The 24,456-nt window shown below is 41.7% G+C and overlaps 1 protein-coding gene across 2 annotated transcripts in view; it reads right to left on the bottom strand.

The window, feature by feature from the left end:
• Nucleotides 1-24,456, bottom strand: part of COL5A3 (collagen type V alpha 3 chain) — a 266,605-nt gene that overhangs the window by 76,269 nt on the left and 165,880 nt on the right. The window contains exons 6-11 of one of the 2 annotated variants that reach the window (XM_077470190.1): nucleotides 21,085-21,285; nucleotides 16,722-16,859; nucleotides 16,484-16,642; nucleotides 13,623-13,664; nucleotides 13,486-13,527; nucleotides 12,672-12,734 (exon numbers count right to left, since the gene is read on the bottom strand). In XM_077470190.1, coding sequence (XP_077326316.1) covers nucleotides 12,672-12,734; nucleotides 13,486-13,527; nucleotides 13,623-13,664; nucleotides 16,484-16,642; nucleotides 16,722-16,859; nucleotides 21,085-21,285 — 645 coding nt within the window. The remainder of the gene's footprint in view (nucleotides 1-12,671; nucleotides 12,735-13,485; nucleotides 13,528-13,622; nucleotides 13,665-16,483; nucleotides 16,643-16,721; nucleotides 16,860-21,084; nucleotides 21,286-24,456) is intronic. The other variant, XM_077470191.1, reaches the window with a different exon arrangement.

Here is a 24,456-nt window from a genome sequence, read left to right as displayed (position 1 = left end):
ATCCAACAAAACGGTCCAATAGGACACATTCCGTCGGAATCTCCGACCGTGTGTACAAGGGCTAAGGATTTTGTATTAAAATACTGCAACCGCAACTTTACTGTTGCGTCCTGATTTCTGATTGAAATAGAGCCTTGTAGTGGCTGCACCTATTTGTATTTGTGTTAGACTGACAAGTGCTCCCCTGAATGGGCTATCCCACCTGGTTAGTTTTTTTTATTTATCCTTCTGTAATGTTTCTACAAAACTTCAATAAACAGAATAATAATAAAAAAAATACTGCAACTGCAAGCCATGCGTTTGGCTCACAGTTGCGGCACACTCCCATTGATCTCAGTGGGCAAGTTTGACAGGTGGTGTCCCTTGTCAAACTCAGTAGACCAAGTTCAAATCGCAGTGGCCGCAAAGTAAAGCTACAAGACCATGGCATTTGTACAACCCTGTCCAGATGTAATGTTAAAATTTAGATTGGCTGCCAGGGGGGCTAAAACCGTAGCTCTGGTTTTTACCAACTGCCTGTGTGAAAGTGCCCTGTTTTGACCTGCTGAGCTATGCTAAGGCTGGCCATAGATGCCTCCCCCAGAGGGCTGATCGAAAAAAAAAGGAGGGTATCTCCTAATCCAATGTTTCTCGACTCCCAACCTCAAGTACCCCTAACAGGTCATGTTTTCAGGATTTCCCTCAGATGAAACGGCTGTGGTAATTACTAAGGCAGTGAAACTGATCAAATGACGTGTGCAAAAGAATGGAGAAGCCTGAAAACATGACCTGTTGGGGGTACTTGAGTACTGGAGTTGAGAAACATTTCCCTAATCCCCACACATAAGGTGAATGAAGGAATTCTCCCTGCTGTGCCCATGTATCCAATTGGCTGATTGAGGAAAACTGTTCAACAGACCCATTCGACAGAAGTTGATCATTAGAATGGCCATACATGGTTTGAAGTTTGGGCAGTCCCTGCTGAACCGGCCGAGGTTCAATCCATCCATGGACAACTTAAAGGGGTTGTAAACCCTTGTTTTTACCCTTGTTTAAAAAAAAAAAAAAAAAAACATGTCATACTTACCTCCACTGTGCAGTTTGTACAGAGTGGCCCCAATCCTCCTGTTCTGGGGTCCCTCACTGACACTGGTGGCTCCCCCCCGCATCAAGTGTCTACGTTGGGGAAGTGATTCCTATGGTGGACACACATGCTGGCGTGCTCCCGAGTCCCGCATCTGTGTCCATTCACGCAGAATGGGGGACTCGGGTCCACCCTCCAGCGCTGCATCATTGGATTTGATTGACAGCAGCGGGAGCAAATTGCTGCGCTGCTATCAATCTATCAAATCAGGACACAAGACACCAGCTGGTGAAAGATGGGAGTCAGGTAAGTAAAACGGTGTCTCGGAGAGTTGCAGCACCAAAGAAGGTTTTTCACCGTAATGCATAGAATGCTTTAAGGTGAAAAACCATGAGGTTCTTTCAAAGGATTATACAGTCTTTTCAACGATTATAAGATTCACATGAAACAGAGATCAGACTGATGCAATAATCAATGTGTGATAAAGTTGAATTCCAGGCAACATGATAAATACTCATATGAATACTTAAATTAAAATTTCTTTTGGGACTTTTCGGACAGAGAGGACAACTGGTTTGCAAGAGATATGATAGTGGTCATCAAAATAAACCATCGCTGAACATGGAAAGGGACCTTCAACACCATCTATCTTTCAATCCAGAGATTTGACAACAATTCACACCTTTGGTCATGTAAACAGAGGAATTAACATCTTCATGTAACCAGACCTGGATGGTTCCATAACTTTCACACCTCCTATCTTGTTCTTGGACAATGAACTTTTACACATTCCATGGGATATCTATCTGATACTCTCTGCAACAGTAGAAGTGACTAGTAGTATAGAAGCCACAATACATCTTCCAAACATCTGATTAAGTTCATTTGAATGTTGGAAACTACTACTAGCTAAACATCTATGTGAGCTGTGCCAACATCCAGTCTTAAGATTCACATAGTATGGCTAAAGTAGAATTCCAGCCTAAACCTAACTAACCCTAAAATGTTCCCTCCCTCCTCATAACACCTATGCTATCTAACCCATGTAAAAAAGAGGTATACATTCAACTATTTTTGGTCCACTCTGGGCTGGTCACATGATCTGTCTCCCCTGTGTTAGTCAACTGCAACTGCAGGGGAGAGGAGAGAGTGCTCGACAACCAGGAGCAGTGGCATCACCCATAGAGTCACATGTCCCAGCTGTCTCTACATCCTCTCCCCTGCAGCTGACACAAGGGAGCCGAGTCATGTGCCAGGAGAGGGCTGACTATAGGTAAGTATATACATCTTTCTTACACGGGTTAGTCAGCATAGGTGTTAAGAGGGGGAGCGAAAAATTTTAAGGCTAGTTAGGTTTAGGCTGGTATTCTATATTAACAGCAAGTGAGGGGATATTTCCCCAATGGGTGTAAGGTAGAAATAAAAAACAGTCAGAGGTTCTAACCCCCTTCTGCTTTCTCCAAAATTAAAACAATGAATTCTTGGAGGTTTTGCTACTGGGTAGGTGGAATGATCCAAAACATACATTAGAATAAACTCTAGACAAACAACATAAACATAGAACATTATCACAATAGCATTGTTCGCCAGCTGCAACAAATCTTGATTAAATGGTCATCCCATATAAAACACATCCTTCTGCTGTTCTTTCTGCTGTGGGTAGATACTGGAAAGCCGAATCACATGGTGGTTGCTTAATATCTCTTGGGGCTGTGGTCTTTGCTTCCTGAATTTCCTGCAACTCCCTTCTGCTGTGCTCATTAAGGGTGGGTCAGCCATCATTTTTTAAAGCTGAACTCCAGGCAAACAACTGAATACACCGATGAAATACATACTGTATGTAGGCGATTTGCTACATGTTGAAAAATGTGTATTTCTGTCCATCCAGTCTTAAGAACTGTTCAGCTCTGCCACACAGCACAACCATTTCTGGCAGGGGAGAAGACCTAATTTTTCTGTGTGAAGAAGTTAAAGTGGTTCTAAACCCTTAAGGTTTTCACCTTAAAGAATAAGTTCATCTTTGTAAAAAAATAAATGCACAGGTAAAAAAATAGTGCACTTATTTTTATTTTTTTATTAGGAGCCTGTAAAGCATATTGTGGGTGCAATCGCAGGCTGCTGCAGTGTAGCTGTCTGCCCATACACCGTATGGGCAAGCAGTTACTGAATGACAGGAAGCATCAATGAACTACGCTCATCAGCGCCCTGGTAGTTCATTGACAACTACAAGCCATCTGCCACAATGGCTGAGGGTAGTTCTTACATTCACAGAAATCTGTGAAGGAACAATAAGGTTCGGTGGGCAGACTTATTTTTTAATTGTGACAGTGGATGCAGGAAGGAGATTCCTGGCCCACTGTCACAATGAGGGATCAGGGGATTGGGGGGGGGGGGGGGAGGGGGTAGGGGCTGCTGCATTAGCCTGAATATTGATATAATATGTAATGATGTTAGAAAGGGTGAACTTATCCATTTATACATTTTTTGCATTAAGGTAAAAAACCTCCTGTGCTACGAGATCCCCCCTCACCCATCTTATACTTACCTGAGCCTGATCTCGATCCAGTGCTGTGCCTGAGAGCAGCAGCTCTCTCTGCTCTCTCCTTCTTCACAGGCCAGATTGATAACAGCGAGAGCCATTGGCTCCTTTTGCTGTCAATCAAATCCTACAACGTGGGAGTGTGGGGCAGGGTACATGAGTACAATCCTTACCAAGCAGATAGGGGGAGGAGTCAGGAATGGCAGCAGAGGACCCCAGAAGACGTATATCGGGGCTGCTCTGTGCAAAACCATTGCATAGAGCAGATAAGTGTGACATGTTTGGTATTTAAAAAAAAGTGTAGGCATCACAACTCTAGTGACCTTTACAAGCTTTTGGGTCCCAATGTTACATTGTGAGTACAGATGGTCACTCAACCCATCGGCATTGGCACCATTCAGGGAACACTGTGCATTTGCATAATAAATGCAAAGGTGGAGAGGTGGGGCGGTGATATCACGGGACCTGGAAGCCAGCAGCAATCACTGGAGTAGTGGTGCCTATTACAGTAATTTCCACTGTGCCAATGTAACTGTGTACAAATTGTTTGAATTAAAATTGTGTATAGCCATTTGTTTTATTTTTGTATAAGGTAGGCAATTGTTAAAATGTCTGTAAGTTTATTTTTGCTGTGTGCTGTTTTGTATCTCACTGGAGAGATTTTCCTTTATCCGCTTGAAGACCACTCGCCGCAGTTGTACTGCGGCAGTTTGGCTCTCCTGGGTGAATCATCGTCATTGTACGTCGGCCACTTTAGGAGCTCTAGGCGGCGCGATGCCGGAGCCGATGTGCGTGGCCAGTTGCCACGATGTCCAATGGCCACCCCCAATCGCTCCACAGAGAGCCAGAATGGGGATCTGTCAATGTAAACAGACAGATCCCCATTCTGACAGGGGAGGAGACACAGATATGCTGTTCCTAGTGATTAGGAGCAGTGATCTGTCTCCTCCTCCAGTCAGTCCCACCCCCCCATAGTTAGAAACACCTCCCAGGGAACGCATTTACCCCTTGATTTCCCCGTAGTGTTAACCCCTTTCCTGCCAGTGACATTTACACAGTAATCCATGCAGTAATCCATGCATTTTTATAGCACTGATCACTGTATAAATGTCATTGGTCAAAAAAAGTGTCTGATTTGTCCACCGCAATGTCGCAGTCCTGTTAAAAATCGCAGATCGCCGCCATTACTAGTAAAAAAATAATAATAAAAGTGCTATAAATCTATCCCCTATTTTGTGGATGCTATAAATTTACAAAATACAATTTACAAAATACAGCACAAAAAATAAAGACCTCAGAGGTGGCCAAATACTACCAAAAGAAAGCTCTATTTGTGGGAAAAAGGGACATACATTTTGTTTGGGTACAACGTCGCACGCAGTGGCCTGGTCATTAAGGGGGCAAATCCTTACGGTGCTTAAGTGGTTAATTCCAGAAACACAACAGGAAGTGAGAGGAAATCTCTACAAACTGAGGACAAATTGAATGATTTCCCCTCTTGTTCTAGTGACAATTATAACTTTTTGGATTTCCCATCACTTTCAAGAACATTGCATAGTTCCCAACTGTCCTTGCTTGCCACTACCAAATATGTGTACACCGGGGGGGGGGACCCCCCATCCATTGCTGACTCCTCTATCCATGCTTTCAGGACACCAGCGCATGGATTCCATTGCGGAGGAGCTGTTTCTTTGAAGCACCAATTAGAGCCAGAGGCTCTAATAGGCTTCCATATAAAGTGGGCTCAGGTCTCAGAAAGTGCGCTCTGAGCCCACCGAGGTGTTTTACAACAGCGAATTATTATTCACTGTTGTAACACTGATCCTCCTCCCGGCCAATCAGGAAGCAGGTTTTGACACCGGTCACTCAATTAGCTGAAAGGACAGGCAATCCTATTGGACGCCTAGGAGTAGAAGGGGAGAATCTGGAAGCTGCCCCATGGAGGAGTGGATTTGGAGCCGAGCTGCTGCACCACGCTGCCTGCCACCCACCACAGACCAACCAGCAAACAGCTCGGGGGGGTGGGTGGTTGTTTGCCACCCCCCCAAATAAAAAAAAAACACAAGCCGCCACTGGTGTACACTATAACAATATTTGCGTTATTCTGTGCCAAATGTTGCACAATGATCGCACAGATAGATAGGTCTGTATGAGTTTTTTCATCAACAGACAACATTACAGCGCGTATTGTGACAATGTTCTTCTTGTTATTTTCATGTGACTGCGATGTCTCTAAAGAGACTTGTGTAGGATCAGCTCCAAATGTTAGTGAAGTTCTTTATTGTCTGGTCTGATTTCCTTCAGCCAAGTATCTGAAAATCAGCATTTGTTGCATTCAATGTTCAGCCACCAGGAGGAGCTGTGTCACTCTGGGAACTCCTAATACGCAACAGCTGTTGACGTATTTCTAAAAGTCCCTTAAAGAGAACGTTCATGTTTAACCTAAAAGTCACAGCCCATCCTTCCTAGCCAGCTAACCTAATGAAACCCAGAACCACAACCACCCACCTGCCTAATTCCCTTTCTATAACATTGGCTGCCTTCTCCAGTGATTATACACTCAGACCCAAAACTCTCTTCTGCATTGGCTGCACCTTTACAGTAAGGCCTGGTTCACACCTCAGCAGGTTGCAGTTTGCATATTCCAGGTGCATTTTGCGTTTTTCCAATACACATTTTTGATCTATTGAAGTCTATGGAATGAAAAACCAGAAAACAGTCCCTGGCCCTTTCCATAAAATTCACAGATTTGAAAATGACCCATAGGAAACCATATTAAATGGACTGTAGTGCGTTTCTGCAAAACTGAAAATGCACAAAAAAAATGCATAGGTGTGATCCAGGCCTTAGTTCTCAAAGGGTTGAATGCCACTGTGCCCCATCATTTGACACGCAAGGGGCACAGCCTCATTAAAGTCTATGGAAAGTTAGACTTGAAGAAGCCAAGGAAGATTTTGGGCTGAGGCGATAACACCGGAGGAGAATGCCGCTGTCATGGAAAGGTAAGTTAACATCTAGTTGGGAATGGTTTTAGGTTGGATTGGGTCAAGGGGCCAAGTAGGGTGAACTATCGGGTTTGTAAAGAGGAAGTTGTCCTTTAAAGCCAATCTCCAGCCACAATATTTTTTTTATTTTTTTTTTGTATAAAGTGGAAAGGGATAGATAGAGAGGGATTTTATTGCTGTAGAAAGGGACAGATTCTCTGGTGGGCTTTTATCGCTGTGGAAAGGGATAGATTCTCCAGTGGTCTTTGATCACTGTGAAAGGGGATAGATCCTCTTGGGGGCTTATATCACTTTGGAAAGGTCTAGATTCTCTTGTGGGCTTAAATCACTATGGAAAAGGGATGGATCATCTGATGGGCTTTGATCATTGTGGGCTTTGATAGCTGTGGAAAATTATAGATCCTCTTGTGGGTTTTGATCACCGTGGAAAGGAATAGATCCTCTGGTGGGCTTTTTGCCAATCTCCCAGTAGGAAGATTTTAACTCACTTGTTGTCACTGAGACTGGAATGGAAGGAAAGTCTTTAAAAGAAACACAGATATGGATACAATCCCGAAAGAACTTTCTAAATGCAAACATAAACAAAAGCACACCGGTGATAGTGCCTAAAATCAACGACAGTATCTCACAAAAGTGAGTACACCCCTCACATTTTTGTAAATATTTTATTATATCTTTTCATGTGACAATGCTGAAGAAATGACACTTTGCTACAATGTAAAGTGGTGAGTGTAAAGCTTGTATAACAGTGTAAATTTGCAAAATAACTCAACACACAGCCATTAACAAACGTGAGTACACCCCTAAGTGAAAGTGTCCAAATTGGGCCCCAATTAGCCATTTTCCCTACCCAGTGTCATGTGACTCGTTAGTGTTACAAGGTCTCAGGTGTGAATGAGGAGCAGGTGTGTGTGTGTGTGTGTGTGTGTGTGTGTTAAATTTGGTGTTATCGCTCTCACTCTCTCATACTGGTCGCTGAAAATTAAACATGGCACCTTATGATAAAGAACTCTCTGAGGACCTGAAAAAAATAATTATTGCTCTACATAAAGATGGCATAGAATATAAGAGATTGCCAAGACCTTAAAACTGAGCTGAAGCACAGTGGCCAAGACCAAATAGTGGTTTAACAGGACAGGCTCCACTCAGAACAGTCCTCGCCATGGTCGCCCAAAGAAGTGGAGTGCATGTGCTCAGTGTCATATCCAGAGGTTTTCTTTGGGAAACAAACGTATGAGTGCTTCCAGCATTGCTGCAGAGGTTGAAGGGGTGGGGGGTCAGCCTGTCAGTTCTCAGACCATATGCCGCACACTGCATAAAATTTGTCTGCATGGCTGTCACACCAGAAGGAAGCCTCTTCTAAAGATGATGCACAAAAAAGTCTGCAAACAGTTTATTGAAAACAAGCAGACTAAGGACATGGATTACTGGAACCATGTCCTGTCGTCTGATGAGACCAAAATAAACTTATTTAGTTCAGATGGTGTCAAGCGTGTGTGGCGGGAAACAGGTGAGAACTACAAAGACAAGTGTGTCTTGCCTACAGTCAAGCATGGTGGTGGGAGTGTCATTGCACAGGGGAGCAGTTCATTGAAGGAACCATGAATGCCAAAATGTACTGTGACATGCTGAAGCCGAGCATGATCCCCTCCCTTCAGAAACTGGGTCACAGGGAAGTATTCCAACATGATAATGACCCCAAACACACCTCCAAGAGGACCACTGTCTTGCGAAAGAAGCTGAGGGTAAAGGTGATGGACTAGCTAAGCATGTCTCCAGACCTAAACCCTTTTGAGCATCTGTAGGGCATCCTCAAATGGAAATGGTGGAGGAATGCAAGATCTCTAACACCCACCAACTCTATGATGTCATCATGGAGGAATGGAAGAGGACTCCAGTGGCAACCTGATAAGCTCTGTGAACTCCATGCCCAAGAGGGTTAAGGCAGTGCTGAAAAATAATGGGGGCCACACAGAGTATTGACACTTTTGGCTCAATTTGGACATTTTCACTTAGGGGTGTACTCACTTTTGTTGCCAGCCATTTAGACATTAATGGCTATGCGTTGAGTTATTTAGAGGGGACAGCAAATTTACACTGTTATACAAGCTGTACACTCACTACTTTACATTGTAGCAAAGTGTAATTTCTTCAGTGTTGTCACATGAAAAGATATAATAAAATAGTTACCAAAATGTGAGGGGTGTACTCACTTTTGTGAGATACTTTATATTTCAATAGGAGAAAGGGTCAGTTGCTATTACGGAAAAGAACACCTGCGAGTCAGAATGGCGACATCACACTCAATTCACTATCCAGGTGATTCCTACAACTCAACCACAAAGAGAATGGCCATCAGGGGGAGCAAGAAAAGGCAGGATCAAAATGCCAAAGTTGGTGCAATGCTTGCACTATCTGCTGACATTAAAGACATCTGAAGACCCTGCACCTAGGCATGAGGTCCCCAAACATATTAGGGTGGATTGGATTGCTAAAGGCAAATAGACTGTACACTTTGCAAGTGCAGTTGCGCTCATTTCCTCCAGAGATTAGTAAATGTGGTAAAGCTTCACTTTGTAAAGAATACCCAATCAGGTGCAAGGGAAGTAAAATAAACTGCATTTTTGCTTGCACATAATAGGATGATGGAAATTAGCAGAGCTTTACCACATTTACTAAGCTCTGAGCAAAATGCTTGCCACGGCACTTGATAAATATAACAGTTTGCTTCAACTTTTTTTAAGGATTCATTAACCTCCACCCATATATGCATTTTACCCCTGCTGCTCTAGGAGTGTGGTGTTCTTTTCCCATTTCTCTGCAGAATCATCCTAGTCTGTCATACCTAAAGCTGACCATATATAATAAAAAGGAAAACAAATCTAACATATTCCTCCATACACAGTAAATCATGTGGATGAATGAATCTCCCAGTGAGGCACCTGTATTGTGACAGCTGTCACCTGTAGCTGTCAGAAGACAGTGGGTGCTGCCAAACAGTGACTGCACCTGATTGGCTGCAGCTATCATTCGACCAATAATTATCTGACCGCCTTCTTCAATTTTCAGGCTATTGGGCAGTAGGATGCCAACAGGGCCATCCAGTGCTTGAACTTCAGCTGGATCATAAGAAACCAGATGAAATTAGATATGTTTAAGGCCATCCTAACTCTACCATAACCAAACTCTAGAGCTGCTATGGTAACAAGTAAACATCTTGAATGTCAATAATGGATTTCTACCTTTTGTATATAGGAAGCATTACTAAAGTTTGACTATTTGTAAATCAAAGAGCCAAAGTGTTATTTTGATGGAACATGGTCACCAGTATAATAAGACTTTCAATAAAACCCATCAAATGAATGCATTAAATAATCTGATTACCTTGATTAACCACTTCAGGACCGCCGTATTGCCATTGTACGTCAGCACAATGGCACAGGCAGGCAGAATCACGTACATCTACGTGATTGCCTTCCAGCGGGTGGGGGGTCCCATCGGACCCCCTCCCGCTGGTTACGGCGGTCCGATTCGGTCCAGGAGCGCTCCGTGATGAGGGGATGGCCGTTCGTTTTCGGCCACCCCCTCTGGATCGCTCCTGGCCAATGAGAAGCTTCCTCCCCTGTGTATTGTTTACACAGGAAGGAGGAAGTGATGTCATTCTCCTCGGGGCGGTCTTTTTGACCGGACTACGAGGAGAAGAGTAAAAGTAAGTCTGCACGAACACTACACTGACATGTAGGTACACACAGGCACACAAACCCCCCCCCGATCCCCCCCCCGATCGCCCCCCGATCCCCCCCCCGCCCCCCCTCCCCCCCCAGTCACAGTGTCACTGATTGCATTGATCATTTCTTTACTGATCAATGCATTCAGTGTCAGTTGTGACAGTAAAAACTGTCAGGACAGTTAGTGTTAGGTCCAGGGTAGCCCCCTATCACCCCCCAATAAAGATTTAACCCCCTGATTGCCCCTAGAGTTAACCCTTTCACCCCCTTTTGCCAGTGTCACTAAGCGATCATTTTTCTGATCGCTGCATGTGTCGCTAGTGTCGCTAGGTAGCTAGTTATTTTTTTAGGTTCACCGCCAGGTTTTTATATCGCTAGGTACCCCGATATACTACCCAATAATGTTTTTAACCCCCTGATTGCCGCTAGTTAACCTTTCACCCCCTTTTGCCAGTGTCACTAAGCGATCGTTTTTCTGATCGCTGCATTAGTGTCGCTACAGTCGCTAGGTAGCTAGTTATTTTTTTAGGTTCACCGCCAGGTTTTTATAGCGCTAGGTACCCCGATATACTACCCAATAATGTTTTTAACCCCCTGATTGCCGCTAGTTAACCCTTTCACCCCCTTTTGCCAGTGTCACTAAGCGATCATTTTTCTGATCGCTGCATGTGTCGCTAGGTAGCTAGTTATTTTTTTAGGTTCACCGCCAGGTTTTTATATCGCTAGGTACCCCGATATACTACCCAATAATGTTTTTAACCCCCTGATTGCCGCTAGTTAACCCTTTCACCCCCTTTTGCCAGTGTCACTAAGCGATCGTTTTTCTGATCGCTGCATTAGTGTCGCTACAGTCGCTAGGTAGCTAGTTATTTTTTTAGGTTCACCGCCAGGTTTTTATAGCGCTAGGTACCCCGATATACTACCCAATAATGGTTTTAACCCCCTGATTTCCGCTAGTTAACCCTTTCACCCCCTTTTGCCAGTGTCACTAAGCGATAATTTTTCTGAACGCTGCATCAGTGTCGCTAGTGTCGCTAGGTAGCTAGTTAACTAGGCTCCCAAAAAGTCCCCCACATGTGGTATCCCCGTACTCGGGAGAAGCAGCAGAATTTATTTTGGGGTGTAATTTGACTTCTGCCCATAGCATGTGTGAGCAATATATCATTTAGTGACAACTTTGTGCAAAAAAAAAAAAGTTTGTAATATTCCCGCAACTTTTGGCAAAATATAAAATATTCCATGGACTCAACATGCCTCTCAGTAAATAGCTTGGGGTGTCTACTTTCCAAAATGGGGTCATTTGGGGGGGTTTTGTGCTATTTTGGCATTTTATGGCCTTCGAAACTGTGATAGGTAGTGAGGAGTTAAATCAAAAATTTGCACCCTTAGAAATCCTGAAGGTGGTGATTGGTTTTCGGGGTGCCGTGCGCGACTAGACTCCCAAAAAGTCCCACACATGTGGTATCCCCGTACTCGGGAGAAGCAGCAGAATGTATTTTGGGGTGTCATTTCACATATAACCATGGCATGTGTGAGCAATATATCATTTAGTGACAACTTTTTGTAAAAAAAAATTTTTATTTTTTTTTTTGTCATTATTCAATCCCTTAGGACAAAAAAAATAAATATTCAATGGGCTCAACATACCCATCAGCAATTTCCTTGGGGTGTCTACTTTCCAAAATGGGGTCATTTGGGGGGGATTTGTACTGCCCTGCCATTTTAGCACCTCAAGAAATGAGATCGGCAGTCATAAATTAAAAGCTGTGTAAATTCCAGAAAATGTACTCTAGTTTGTAGACGCTATAACTTTTGCGCAAACCAAAAAATATACGCTTATTGACATTTTTTTTACTAAAGACATGTGGCTGAATAAATTTTGCCCTCAATGTATGACTAAAATTTAGTTTATTCGATTTTTCTTATAACAAAAAGAAGAAAATATCTTTTTTTTTCAAAATTTTCGCTCTTTTTTCATTTATATCGCAAAAAAAAAAAATCGCAGAGGCAATCAAATACCATCAAAAGAAAGCTCTATTTGTGGGAAGAAAAGGACGCAAATTTCGTTTGGGTGCAATATTGCATGACCGCGCAATTACCAGTTAAAGCAGCGCAGTGCGAAATTGCAAAAAGACCTCTGGTCCTTAAGGTGTTTATTGGTCCGGAACTGAAGTGGTTAAAACTATTTTTGGAAATTAGATCATCAGATATCTCATCTCTGTGCTAATCTACAGTCATGTAAAGCGTTTTCTGTGTTTAATTATGCAAAAATTACATCTCTTTTTTACCACAGTTAGGTTAGATGCAGTTAATTGTAAATGAAGGTAGTTTCTTACCCTTTCACCTGGATCTCCAAGTGGTCCAGGAGGTCCTGAAGGCCCAGGAGGTCCTGGTTCTCCCTAGACAGGACACATAAAATGTAATGTAATTTACAAAGTGATATATGTTAAACATGCAAAACGTATGTAGAAAGCCAATAACAAATGCACAGAATGAGAAATATTATTGTCCTTTACCATGTATCACAGGAAAGTCAATATTTTATTTTCAATTGGGTTCTGAGAGAGCTAACTGTCTGAGCACCAGTCTCAGCTTACTATTCATTCTTGGCTGTAGAGGCCTTGGATAGTTACTGGCTGGGGGAAAGATTTTTTTCTGCTGGAGTTACCAAACCTTGGGCAAATCTTTTTAGACTTTAAAGATCGAGAACACTGCCTAAAAAAAGGCACCACAAGGCCTTTATTAGTAAAAAAGCTCTAATCTTGGGTACACTCTGCTACTTTGGGATAACTTAAATTTTGGGCTTAAAGTCTTCCCCCACACCAAACACTGGCTCATTGTGGTATAGAAAAACCAATGTTAATTAGTGAGTTCTTCATATATTGCTAAAGACAATCCATTGAGAGAACTCAGAAAATGAATTTCAGTGTGTGTTAATGGAGGCTACGCTAAGGGCTGATCCATACTTTTGTGCTTTGGTAAGGGATCTGTCAATGTATAGTCCTTAAATAAGAAAAGTTGCATTTAGCAGCACAGTATAAAACGCAATACATTGAATACATACATAAAATGCTTGGAATACCCCCTCTAAATACACAAATAACTTTTAAAAATATTTTTAATGACAGTCCTTTAACCTGTTATACGTACCGGGTGCCCAGGGAATCCTATTGGACCCTCAATCACGGTGCCCTAAAACAAGAATGAAATTATTTTCACCAGGACTTTTTAAGATTGTACCCTCAGAAATGTAGGAGTCATGATACCATTGGTGTAATTCTACTCACAGGCTCCACTATGGCGGGCTCTCCTTTCTCTCCCTTCAAGCTCTATGCAAAAACAGTAAAAATAGGAAATTAGACTAAAAAGGAAACACACCCACATGCATATACTATACCCAGCATGCAACATTTTCTAAGGGGTAACACTTTATATTTTGATATTTACTTATCAGTTTTGAATAATGGGTGGTGAAATTCAGTTCCTGTACCTTTACTATAAAGCAGCAGTTCTAGATGGAGAGCTAACTATGAAGGAATCATCTTCATACCTGAACCCGTTCCTGTATTGTGAGGTTTATACATCATACATAGAGGAATCATTTTTTTTAATTATTATTATTATTATTATTCAGGATTTATATAGCGCCAACAGTTTGCGCAGCGCTTTACAATATGAGGGCAGACAGTACACTTACAATACAAATCAATACAGGAGGGATCAGAGGGCCCTGCTCGTTAGAGCTTACAATCTAGAAGGGAGGGTCAAGTTGAAACAAAAAAAGGTAATAACTGTGGGGGATGAGCTGATGGAGAAAATGAAAATACAATTAGGTGTGGGTGGGGTAGGCTTCTCTGAAGAGAAGTGTTTTCAGGGATCGTCTAAAAGCTAATAAAGTAGGAGATACATTTTTACATTTTTAATTTGTTATTGAAGTGTTTTACTGCAGAATAGCTTGCTTTAACAAAGCTCTTCAGATGTTGTAGAGTTTTGATATTCCCAAATTTCTATTCCACAGAAGCCATGCCTTTAAAGCCTTTCACTAATGAGAATTACATACAAACAGTTATAATTAAACAAGTTTTGGTGAGGTGGGCCAAAAGAAACCAAAAGGGTTTTCGCTAAAACAGTAAAAAGCACACCTTCTTAAAATAATAATAATAATAATAGGTCTCACTTGTCTTATCACAAATCCCACTTGGCCTGTCTCACCATAACATATTTTGTTATACCTTCTCATTGCTCTTCAAGCTCTGCGTCATAAAAACGACTTCACACTTTGTACTGATAATGGCCAATAAGCCTAAAACAACGTATGCAGTTTGGAATACATCGTTCTTTAATATTTGACTGTATGGTGTTGATTTACTAAAACTGGAGAGTGCAAAATCTAAAGCAGCTGTGCATAGAAACCAATCAGCTTTAAAGTTTTTTTTATTGTCGAAGCTTAATTGAACAAGCTGAAGTTAGAAGCTGATTGGCTACCATGCACAGTTGCACCAGATTTTGCACTTTCCATTTTTAGTTAATCAATCTTTATGTGCTATTAACTAGCAGTTTTGAATGTATAGTTGGTCAAGGGGTACAAATGTTTTCTCTGGGTCTTCCTACTATTCTAAAATAATGGATAAGTCGCTTATTTTTGGTATTGGTGATAGAAGTGAGAGAAGTGATAGAAGTGAGACCTGCAAATACCTTCTGCTTTAAAAAGTCGCTACTATGCTTTACTTTGATGAGAGTTAGGAAGGTTGAAAGTGCTGTATATACACTATGCTAGATACCTCACCCTATATCAGGGATATGCAATTAGCGGAACTCCAGCTGTTGCCAAACTACAAGTCCCATGAGGCATAGCAAGACTCTGACAGCCACAAGCATGACACCCAGAGGCAGAGGCATGATAGGACTTGTAGATTAGCAACATCTGGAGGTCCACTAATTGCATATCCCTGCCCTATATTAAAGAGATTGTAAATGATCACTTTGTAAAACAACCCATTCAGTTAAAAATATAATTGAAAGGCAAAACATTTTTGTATAGATATATATATATATATATATATATATATATATAAAAAAAAAACATTATAAATACCTTTTTTTCTTTTTTAGAAATCATATTCCCTCTGTTCTCAGCTGCGTAAGAGCTGGGGGGAGGAGAAGCAGCAGGACACTGAGCTTTCCAGTGAAAGGCTGTGCAGAGGGGGCATGTCAGGACAAGTCTGATCATTGGAGGAGAGTACACTGAGTTCCCAGCTTAGCTAGAGTGAGAAATCTTCACATCTTATACAGTGCCAAGGGGTGATCTTGTTGGGAGACCATCTGGACCTGGAGAAAGGCTTTGGTTGGGCTAAAGCCACAAGTGCTAATGATCCCTTGTAATGAGGGATCAATAGGAGCTGGTAAGAGCCTTTCAGCTGCTGGTGGAAGCACTGATATTTAAGATCACTACGGCGGTGGATGGTGGAGACTGACATCAGGATATATTTTCACATCGCTTGTGGACTGCTCTAATGATCCAATTTTTACATTTGTATATAAATGATTGAATATTGGGACCTTTTTCTATTTTATACCTAGAAAAGTGACCAGGGTGTGCGCTCCTGCTTGGTGTGGTCAGTTTTTAATAGGAAAGCACAGGGACTAGCAGAAACACCATGGATTTCTCATAAAGGAAGCAATACAAAGAGAACAGGATACTTTCTCATACAAGTACAAGGTACAGCAGGCACATATCAGGAATATGAAGTGTCGGGGTAACAAACACTTTAAGGCTGTACCTGTACAATCATGTAGTGGTTTTAGATGTACAGCTGGCTCTAAAAACAGAAGGAACACTTGGCGTGGCTCTACCAAATTATTTTTGGGTATGTGATAAGAGCAATTAAGTACCTTCTGCTTTGAGAAGGCAATGTTGTACTCTTTCTGCAGAGAAAGACATCTTAGATCAACGCTTAGGTAGGTTTGGAGAAGACATGCCCAGTCTTGCTTGTATTTCAGACTGTCAACAGGTATATAAAATAATGTGGATAAATACAGAAGTTCAGATTATGACTATTGACCTATCCATCATCACTCACAACTTGAAGCAAGAATGCCAATATTTACAGGTAATGGCTCATAATATACAGTATAGCTATCTCATTACCTGAGGTTCAGTTTCTTTGGTCTGCACTGTACCACGCTCCTGAGGACCATATCTGTCGTCTCCTTCATCAAAGTCCTCATCGTCATACTCTCTCATCTCATAGTCATCTGGTTTTCGGTTATCTTCCTCTTCTCCGGTCGCGTACTCTTCAGTCATGCCCTATGGGGGACAGCAATAATAGAATCATCAAATTGATGTTACATAAATCACAACAAATATGGATAAGTCTGTACATTACCTCATAGTCAGTCGCATTGATGCTGACGGTTACAGTGGACACGGTGATGTCTTCTTCAGGTGACGGTGTGTATAAATAGTCTGGAAATTCATATTCTGAGAAAAGGGGGTCTTCTGTAGGCTTTGGTTTTGTTTCTGTCTTTGGTGATTTAATCAGAAGAATAAGTTATTTTTATTGAGTATGAAAGAATTAGGGCTGAACAGTTTCAGGCAGGAGCTCAGCTGGCTTATCAAGGTGACCTCAGCAACAAATGATGGGACAGCATATGAGAAGTCTGTCTGTGCTACATCTGGATGTTTCTTGTTGACCCTGCATTTTGTAACTTCTTTAAAGTGGTTGTAAACCCTTACAAACCAATTTGACCTACAGGTAAGCCTAGATTAATGCTTACCTGTAGGTCCAAGAAATATCTCCTAAACCTATACGGTTTAGGAGATATTTACCTGAAGACAGCAGCGCACAGGCGCACTGGGTAAGCCGCAGATCGCAGCGATATGCTGCGAGTGTCGGCTCCCGTGCGCATGCGCGGGAGTGATGTCATCACTGCTCCGGCGAATCACAGCGCCGGAGCAGCGAGACCCACGGAGACCCACCAAGAAGATGGACGCTCGGAACTACGGGGGACAGCGGTGACATCGCTGGCTCCTGTGTCAGGTAAGTGACACTGTCCATTATGCTTTACCTTTGCAGGGAATCAAAGAGGAAGTAAACCCATCAGGGTTTACTTCCTCTTTAATAAAGACTTTGCATTGATGTTGACTTTACTCTGACATACTACAGTCTTCAGAAAAGTTGCAACCATACTCTTTCCCTTGGGGTGGATTTACCAAAGGCAAATAGACTGTGCACTTTGCAAGTACAGTTGCTTTCAGAGCTTAGTGAATGTGGTAAAGCTCTGCTGAGTTCCATCATACAATCTAGAGCAATCTAATTTTTTTTTTATGTTTTAAATCCATTCTGTCACTTTTACCATGTCTGGATTACCTTCAACTGACTTTACCATTACAGCTGGGACTACCTGAGACTACCTACTGTGTCCTCTTTTAGGTTTTTAATCTCAGTCCACCACTGGCTCACTTTGAATTGGTCCTTGATAAACCTTAATGCATAAAAGAAATCACCCACACTTCTTTTGGGCCACACGGCACACCACAACATACAGAGTATTCACGTCTGTGCTTTGTGGCGCACTGGCATTATAGGCTGTAATGCAGGTGCATTTGTTTATACTGTAAATGTGCATAGTAGATGGCAATGCACAAAAATGCACACAAACAGAACATTAATATGCATTGGGATAATGCTTACATTACTATAAGCCCATAAGCGTGGAGTTAGCCTAAATGAAAAGGACGTGACATAAACGTATAAACTAGCGCTAATAGCCACTGCAGCCAATCACAGTCCTGCTGTCACTTTGCCAGACTGAAGTATCAATGCTAACTGACTGCTACTGGGCTCACCACTGCATTCCCTTGACTCCAGTTTTTGTTTAAACAGGTCATCTTCTGGTGGGAAGTGTATATTCCATGGCATTCTTTATGAATATGTCAGTAAGGGTGTCACTATACTGCTTTGCAATAGGAAGAATTACTGTATTTGCTATGGTAACATCTGTTCTAATTTTTCCTCATTTAGGAAAATGTTTACTACAGTGGAAAATGGTCAGCTGCCAGTTGTTGCAGAGGTGACCAGAGTCTTGCCACAACAGGCTCCTTGCAGAAACGGCCCAACCCAAGACGCGGGGCACAGATACATCAATGGGTGTCATGAGCGCAGGGATGAAATGAGATGGGTTTTAGCTAATGACAAGCTTTTTGGGAGAAGTTAGTGCCAGGATGAGAGGGTGGAAAACAGATGTCACATGTTGTGAAAAAGCAAATGTTATGGATGAAACCTGGCAGAGATTGCCATCATAAATCATGAAATAGTCAGCTTTGTCTGGCAACCCCCAATTAACTCTTTGCAGGTGGTCTACTAACAAAGAGCTGGTCTTAAATATACATTTTACACTAACTAGTTAGTTCATTCTCAATTTTTTACTTCTGTAATGTGACCAGGATACCCTTTAACCTTTATGTACAATTACAGAGTGTATTATTTCAGAATGGAGCTTAAGCTGGCCATACACTAGCAGAATTTTGCTCCAGCATTTCCATTTAAAACAATGTTCAGTTGATTTTTCTAATTGTTAGTGGAGTCAAATTGACATTCAATTTCAACTGCAGTGATGGGAAATTTTGAAGGAGCTGGAATGCTAATTTTTTCTTGAGCAAAATCATTTCGAATATTGCCTTTGTTTGGGAAAGTCCAGGCACTCCAAAATCAAAGACAAAAAGCAAACATTTTTTGGAGTACTTTTGAATGACATCCCTTATATCATCAAATGTACAGAAATTTTTTTTTGTATGAATGTTCGTACGAACGTTCGGAAATCTATTAGTATATATCCGGCTTTAGGCTGTAATTCTATCTTCTCATAGGTGGATCTATGTTCAAATGTTAAAATGCTGCCAAGTTAGCAGCGTATTTGGTAAAAACAAATATCACTACTAACCTTTCTTGCAGAAAATACTTCTCTTGATTACCTCCTGTGTTGTGCACAAAACCCAATATGCTAAAAATGTGGTCATAAGCTCACTTCTGAAAGAAAGAATCAGGGTTCAGATAAGCTGACCCTTCATCTCTCTGTAGATATTATGTGATATTTACATCTCTCTGTAGATATTATGTGGCTCACTTAACCAAAAGCCTGGGATTTTGGTAAAGTGAGCCACATCGGAAGGAGGCTGGAGAAATATTTTCTCTAAGAATGTATATCAGCCTATTGCTGTTCTTTTTTTTTTGCATTCCAAGAAAATAATTAGCATGACTTAAGATGGCCAAACATGGATTGACATTTGGCTGTTGTAGCAGGCATTACTCAGGAGCAGCAGTCTCTATTCACTTGGCTTGTGTGTCAAGTGCTGAAGTGCTTTTTCTCAAGCCTGTCTATTGCTGAGGAATGTCTTCATGTTCATTGGCCTATTACATCTGCCTTGCTACTACATTTTCACTCCTACTACCTACATTGAGTTGAGTTATTCAAACTTCATTATTACGTGGTTGATCCTGGATACTCCCCCTTTTTTATATCTTCCCAAAGACCAAAGCCTTCCCGATGAGTACAACGTTTTGACGAAAAAAAAACGCCCTTCATTAAAGTCCACAAACATTGTGCATACAGTTAAGACTGTTCTATGGAAAAAACGGGCAGCCCTATTACTGGCCCATGGAGTTTAAAGTCAGTTTTACATGCTGTACCTGTCAAGTTAATTAGATACTGAAACTATAGGGGACTTTTCCACTGTAAGAAACTGTTTTATTCTGTTTGTGCAGACTCTCTATAAATCCAGTGCACACAGTTGGAAATGTTCAAATATTTCTTGTTACCGTGAATGAAAAAAAGATATAGCTTTGTTAACAGAATGCAGCTGTGTCAGTAAAAACTTTTACCTAGGTACCTAATTACACAGCTATGTTGGCTTGCCAGCTTTCCTGGTGCACACATGTAGACGTGCACTTTGTGTAGCTGTATGTGCATGAAGGTCCATGCAAATAGAAAGTACCCAACCTTCTGTTTGAATATACCGTATAAAAAAGGAGCTATGTCTCAATCTGGAGGTCTGACTCCTGACTTCCACTTTTTTCAGTTTTAGTATTACAAATCCTGTGATTTTGCTTATCCTATTGACCTGTTGCATTGAGCTGTGGTGTACAGCTTGCTCCTCCTCAATTGGCTTCTCGCTTGCTTAACCTCAACTTTGACTTTACCTGCTGTTCTGACTGATTTCCTTCAGTCACCTAACTGTTCATATGTATGTTTATACCCTGACATGCTGATTTGGTTTAAACGTCCACTTTTCTCAAGGCTAAGCTTGGATTCCTGACAAACCCTAGTTAGGCTGTGCCACACCTAAACCGTTGGACCTGCATACTTCTAACCTCATTACCTGACTCCAGTGGGTCCTAGGGTTTTAGTTTAAAACAAAAACCCAACCCAGAAAGATCATTTAAGTATTTAAGTTATGCATGTCCCAATTCTTCACTATCAGGATTACTTGAAAATCTAAATTCTGAAATCTTTGGCCTGGATACAAAAACATTATTTAAAGCAATTGCTAATGATATAAACACAGCATTCCAGAATGCCAGAATATTTCTATAGATGATGTTAGTTCTGGATGAGATCATGGAAAATGTTCTGCTAGCTTCATGATGTTAATGATTAATATCAGCCACAATGAAGGATCCCTGACAGTCTCCAGCGGCACACTGCAGACTGACAAGCATATTGGCATGATGCGGTCATACAGATGGTTACCATGAAGAGAGTGACTGGCTCTGTAGCAGTTGAGGTAGTAAATCCTTGTGTTGTGCTTATGACAGTAGTGGGCACCGGCTCTGTCTGCTCAACTACAGACTTTTTCTTCTTCTTTTTGCCCTTTCTATCCTTCTTTTTACCTTTCCCCTTGCCCTTTTTGCGAGGGGCAGGTTCCGGAGTGGGCTGTTGGGCCAAGAGAGGCTTCAGCGAGAGGAATGTGAAAAGGAGACACCAATAAATGGAAAATGAGCATAAACCAAGAGCATTACAATTAACATACACCAAGAACAGTAAAAGTAGACCCAACCATAAAAAGTAATGTATAAAAAAAAGAAGCAGATACATAGAGAAAATAGTAGACAAACGCTAGAAGAGATTCCTGAAACATAATAGAGAACGTTTATATGTAGAAATAAGGTATCGGTTAAAGATTTGCTGGGGAAATCACTCTACCCTTAGACCCCTTTCACACCACACCGCCCATTGCGTCGGCGGTAAAACGCCGCTATTTTTAGTGGCGTTTTACCGCCGGATTTGCAGCAGATTTGCGGCGCATTTCGGTCGCTAGCGGGGCGCTTTTACCCCCCGCTAGCGGCCGCAAAAGGTTTAAAACCGCCGGCAATACGATGTGGCCCTCGACCCCAAACCAGGGAAGCACACTTGTATTTTATCTTGCGGGCTTGCTGTGCTCTCTGAAAGATATAATAGGAGTCTATGGCAAAGCACAGACAACTCGCAGGCATTTGTAAACCGTAACACCTCAGTGTGAGAGCAGCTTTATAAGGGGCTCGGGACAGTAAGGGCTCGTTTACACTCTTGGATCGGGGAGAGATAAAACCACTTTGTTGAGGCGTGTTTTTACCACACCCTCTCCACTGTTGGTGTAGTGTGATGGGTTGCAATGGTGACCCCACCACATGTTCCAAGGGGCCAATGCGGCCTCATCATCACACGCTCTTTTACACCTAGGCAGGAGGGGCTGCGTGGGCATATACAGGAATCAGTCCTCTCCATTTTCATCTCCAACCACTGAAAGACAGCTTCTCCTCCTCTCCCAAACACCTGCAGGAGCTGCAGGAGGAAAGTGTTCTTTATGCTATTCAAAATAAAAATTCTGAACCATTTCATTTCATTGTGGTCCTTGAGCGGTTACCAAATCATGTTAATGGCCCACTCGCTTTAAAAGGTTGAGCACCCCTGTCCTAGGGTATCAGGGCCAAAATCGACAAAGTAGAGGAAGTATGGTTATTGCAATAATAATTAGAAACGTTTTTGGTCCCAATAATGCTTGATTAATGCTGCAGAAGGAAAGGCCTTTACGACCATCTACAGACCATCCACTTGAAAGGTGTGAATATAAGTTGACCAACCTGGTTTACTCACCATTATCCTGAGTAATAGGAAGGTTTGGGAAGTTTCAGGAAGTAAATGGTAAGTAGTCAATGGCCCTATAAAATTGCTGCTGGACAGGGTTCTCAAAACAACTGTTGTTCTCTTCCAGAACTAGAGGAGGCCTTGGACTTCCAAATCCTGTGCTATATTATCAGGCTGCCCAGTTAACCCAGCTGTCCTTGATTTATTTACGCAAGGAAAGACGCGATTGTGGTTGCTATGGAATGACAGGCAGGATGCCCATATACTTTGTACTACTTAAAGCGTCTATAGACACACAGAGCATGGCTTGGCCCCCACCCCTGATTCCCCCTCACAGCATTTGATTGATAGCAACAGGAGCCAATGGTTCCCACTGCTGCCTAAATGTCCAGTGAGGAGAATAAGAGATAGCGAGAGTGCAGAAATGCTGCTCTTAGGCACAGTGCTAGATCGAAATCGGGCTCAGGTAAGTATTTAAGGGGACTGGGGGGAGCTAATCTTGGAAGGATTTTTACACTAATGCAGAGAATGCATTAAGGTAAAAAAGCAATTAGCCTTCACAACCATTTTAAAGTGGAAACCGGATAAGCATAGACCGGTTATGCTGGTCCCAACACTGTACATCTCTTTGCTGTTTGGGATAGAGTGCAGAAAAATGAAAATCGAATTTCTCAGATTCATCCATTACCACACCATTTCAACAACCCAGCCCCCCCCTCGGTTTGGATTCAAAAGCTTTTCGATGGTGGCTGAACAAGTGAATGTACTGAATTACCGAATTGGTCATTACTTTACTCCCAGGGGACTGTTTACTTTACAACATTGTTGAGATAACCTGAAATTGCCTTTTTCTTAATCTTTTTGGTTCTATCAAATCTTCAATTTTTAACATTCCTTGTGGCCAGATTCCACTGAAGGCCCGAATCTTACTCTTTACGATAAATAGTGTACACAGGACTTCGGCCATAGAGGAAGAATTTCTACCATCTATGGGCTCTTGCTTAACATCCCAACCAAATTATCCTATATGAGAGAGTGGAATATTGATCTGGCATTTAAGAAGGTGCTGGAGTTTTGGCACAATTTTTTCCAATTATCCTATAGGGGCATTATGAAAATCTCACTGATTGAAGCTAATATTAAAGTCTTCACTAAATGGTATCTAGTTCCTAATCGTCTCTCAAAACTCTTTCAGAACTCCTCACCACTATGTTTTTGGAGATGTCACCTCCAATGTTGTATGAATCATATATGGTAGGAATGACCTAGAATTAGAGGATTTTGGAACAGGTAAGATTACTGTAGTTTCGATACCAAAATCTCCTCATATTGCTTTTCTGAATGAGCCATTTATCTCCCGTGCTGTCCAAAGATTGTTATTTTTCATTTTCTTGGTGGCTAAATTGACAATAGATAGGTTGTGGAAAAAGGCTTTGGTCCCCCTGTCTCAGATATGGCAGAAGGTATCCAGGATCCAAAAACATGCTGGCATTGTGAGTAATACTGGCAGGTGCTTTGAAAAAGTTTGGAGCCTATGGACTCATTACATGCACATAGACCTATGTCCATCTTGGACGACACATCTGAATGCTTTTAAAATCCTCTGGGATTTCTTTTTTTCCTCTTCTCCAACTTCTTTGTTTTTCTTTCTTCTTCTCTCCCTCTGCATATTTGACAGTGTATTTCCTGGATATTGTGGCAGTTTTTCGCTGTTGATAGCTGCTATATAGTGACTATTACACTATGTTATGGAAAGTAAGTTGGATCCTGTAAACATAAAATGATGCTTGTGTGCTGAGTTACTTTTGCTAATATTCTTGTTTCAACAGCGGATCAATTATTTACTTTGAATTGTATTTTGAAACTTTAACGAATTTATTGAAAGTTAAAAAATTGCTGTTGTGCCTTTTTTTTGAGCATTTTAATGGAAGCAGCCATTCTCTGGCTTCCTATAAGTAACTGTTTGTTCCTAGACTGGTCTTTCTGGCCTTTGAATTC

The sequence above is a fragment of the Lithobates pipiens genome, unplaced genomic scaffold (genome assembly GCF_037356315.1).
Source record: "Lithobates pipiens isolate NorthernLeopardFrog02 unplaced genomic scaffold, aLitPip1_a1.2 Scaffold_8, whole genome shotgun sequence".
In the NCBI taxonomy this organism is placed as follows: Eukaryota; Metazoa; Chordata; class Amphibia; order Anura; family Ranidae; genus Lithobates; species Lithobates pipiens.
This window is presented reverse-complemented; position numbering and strand designations above follow the sequence as displayed.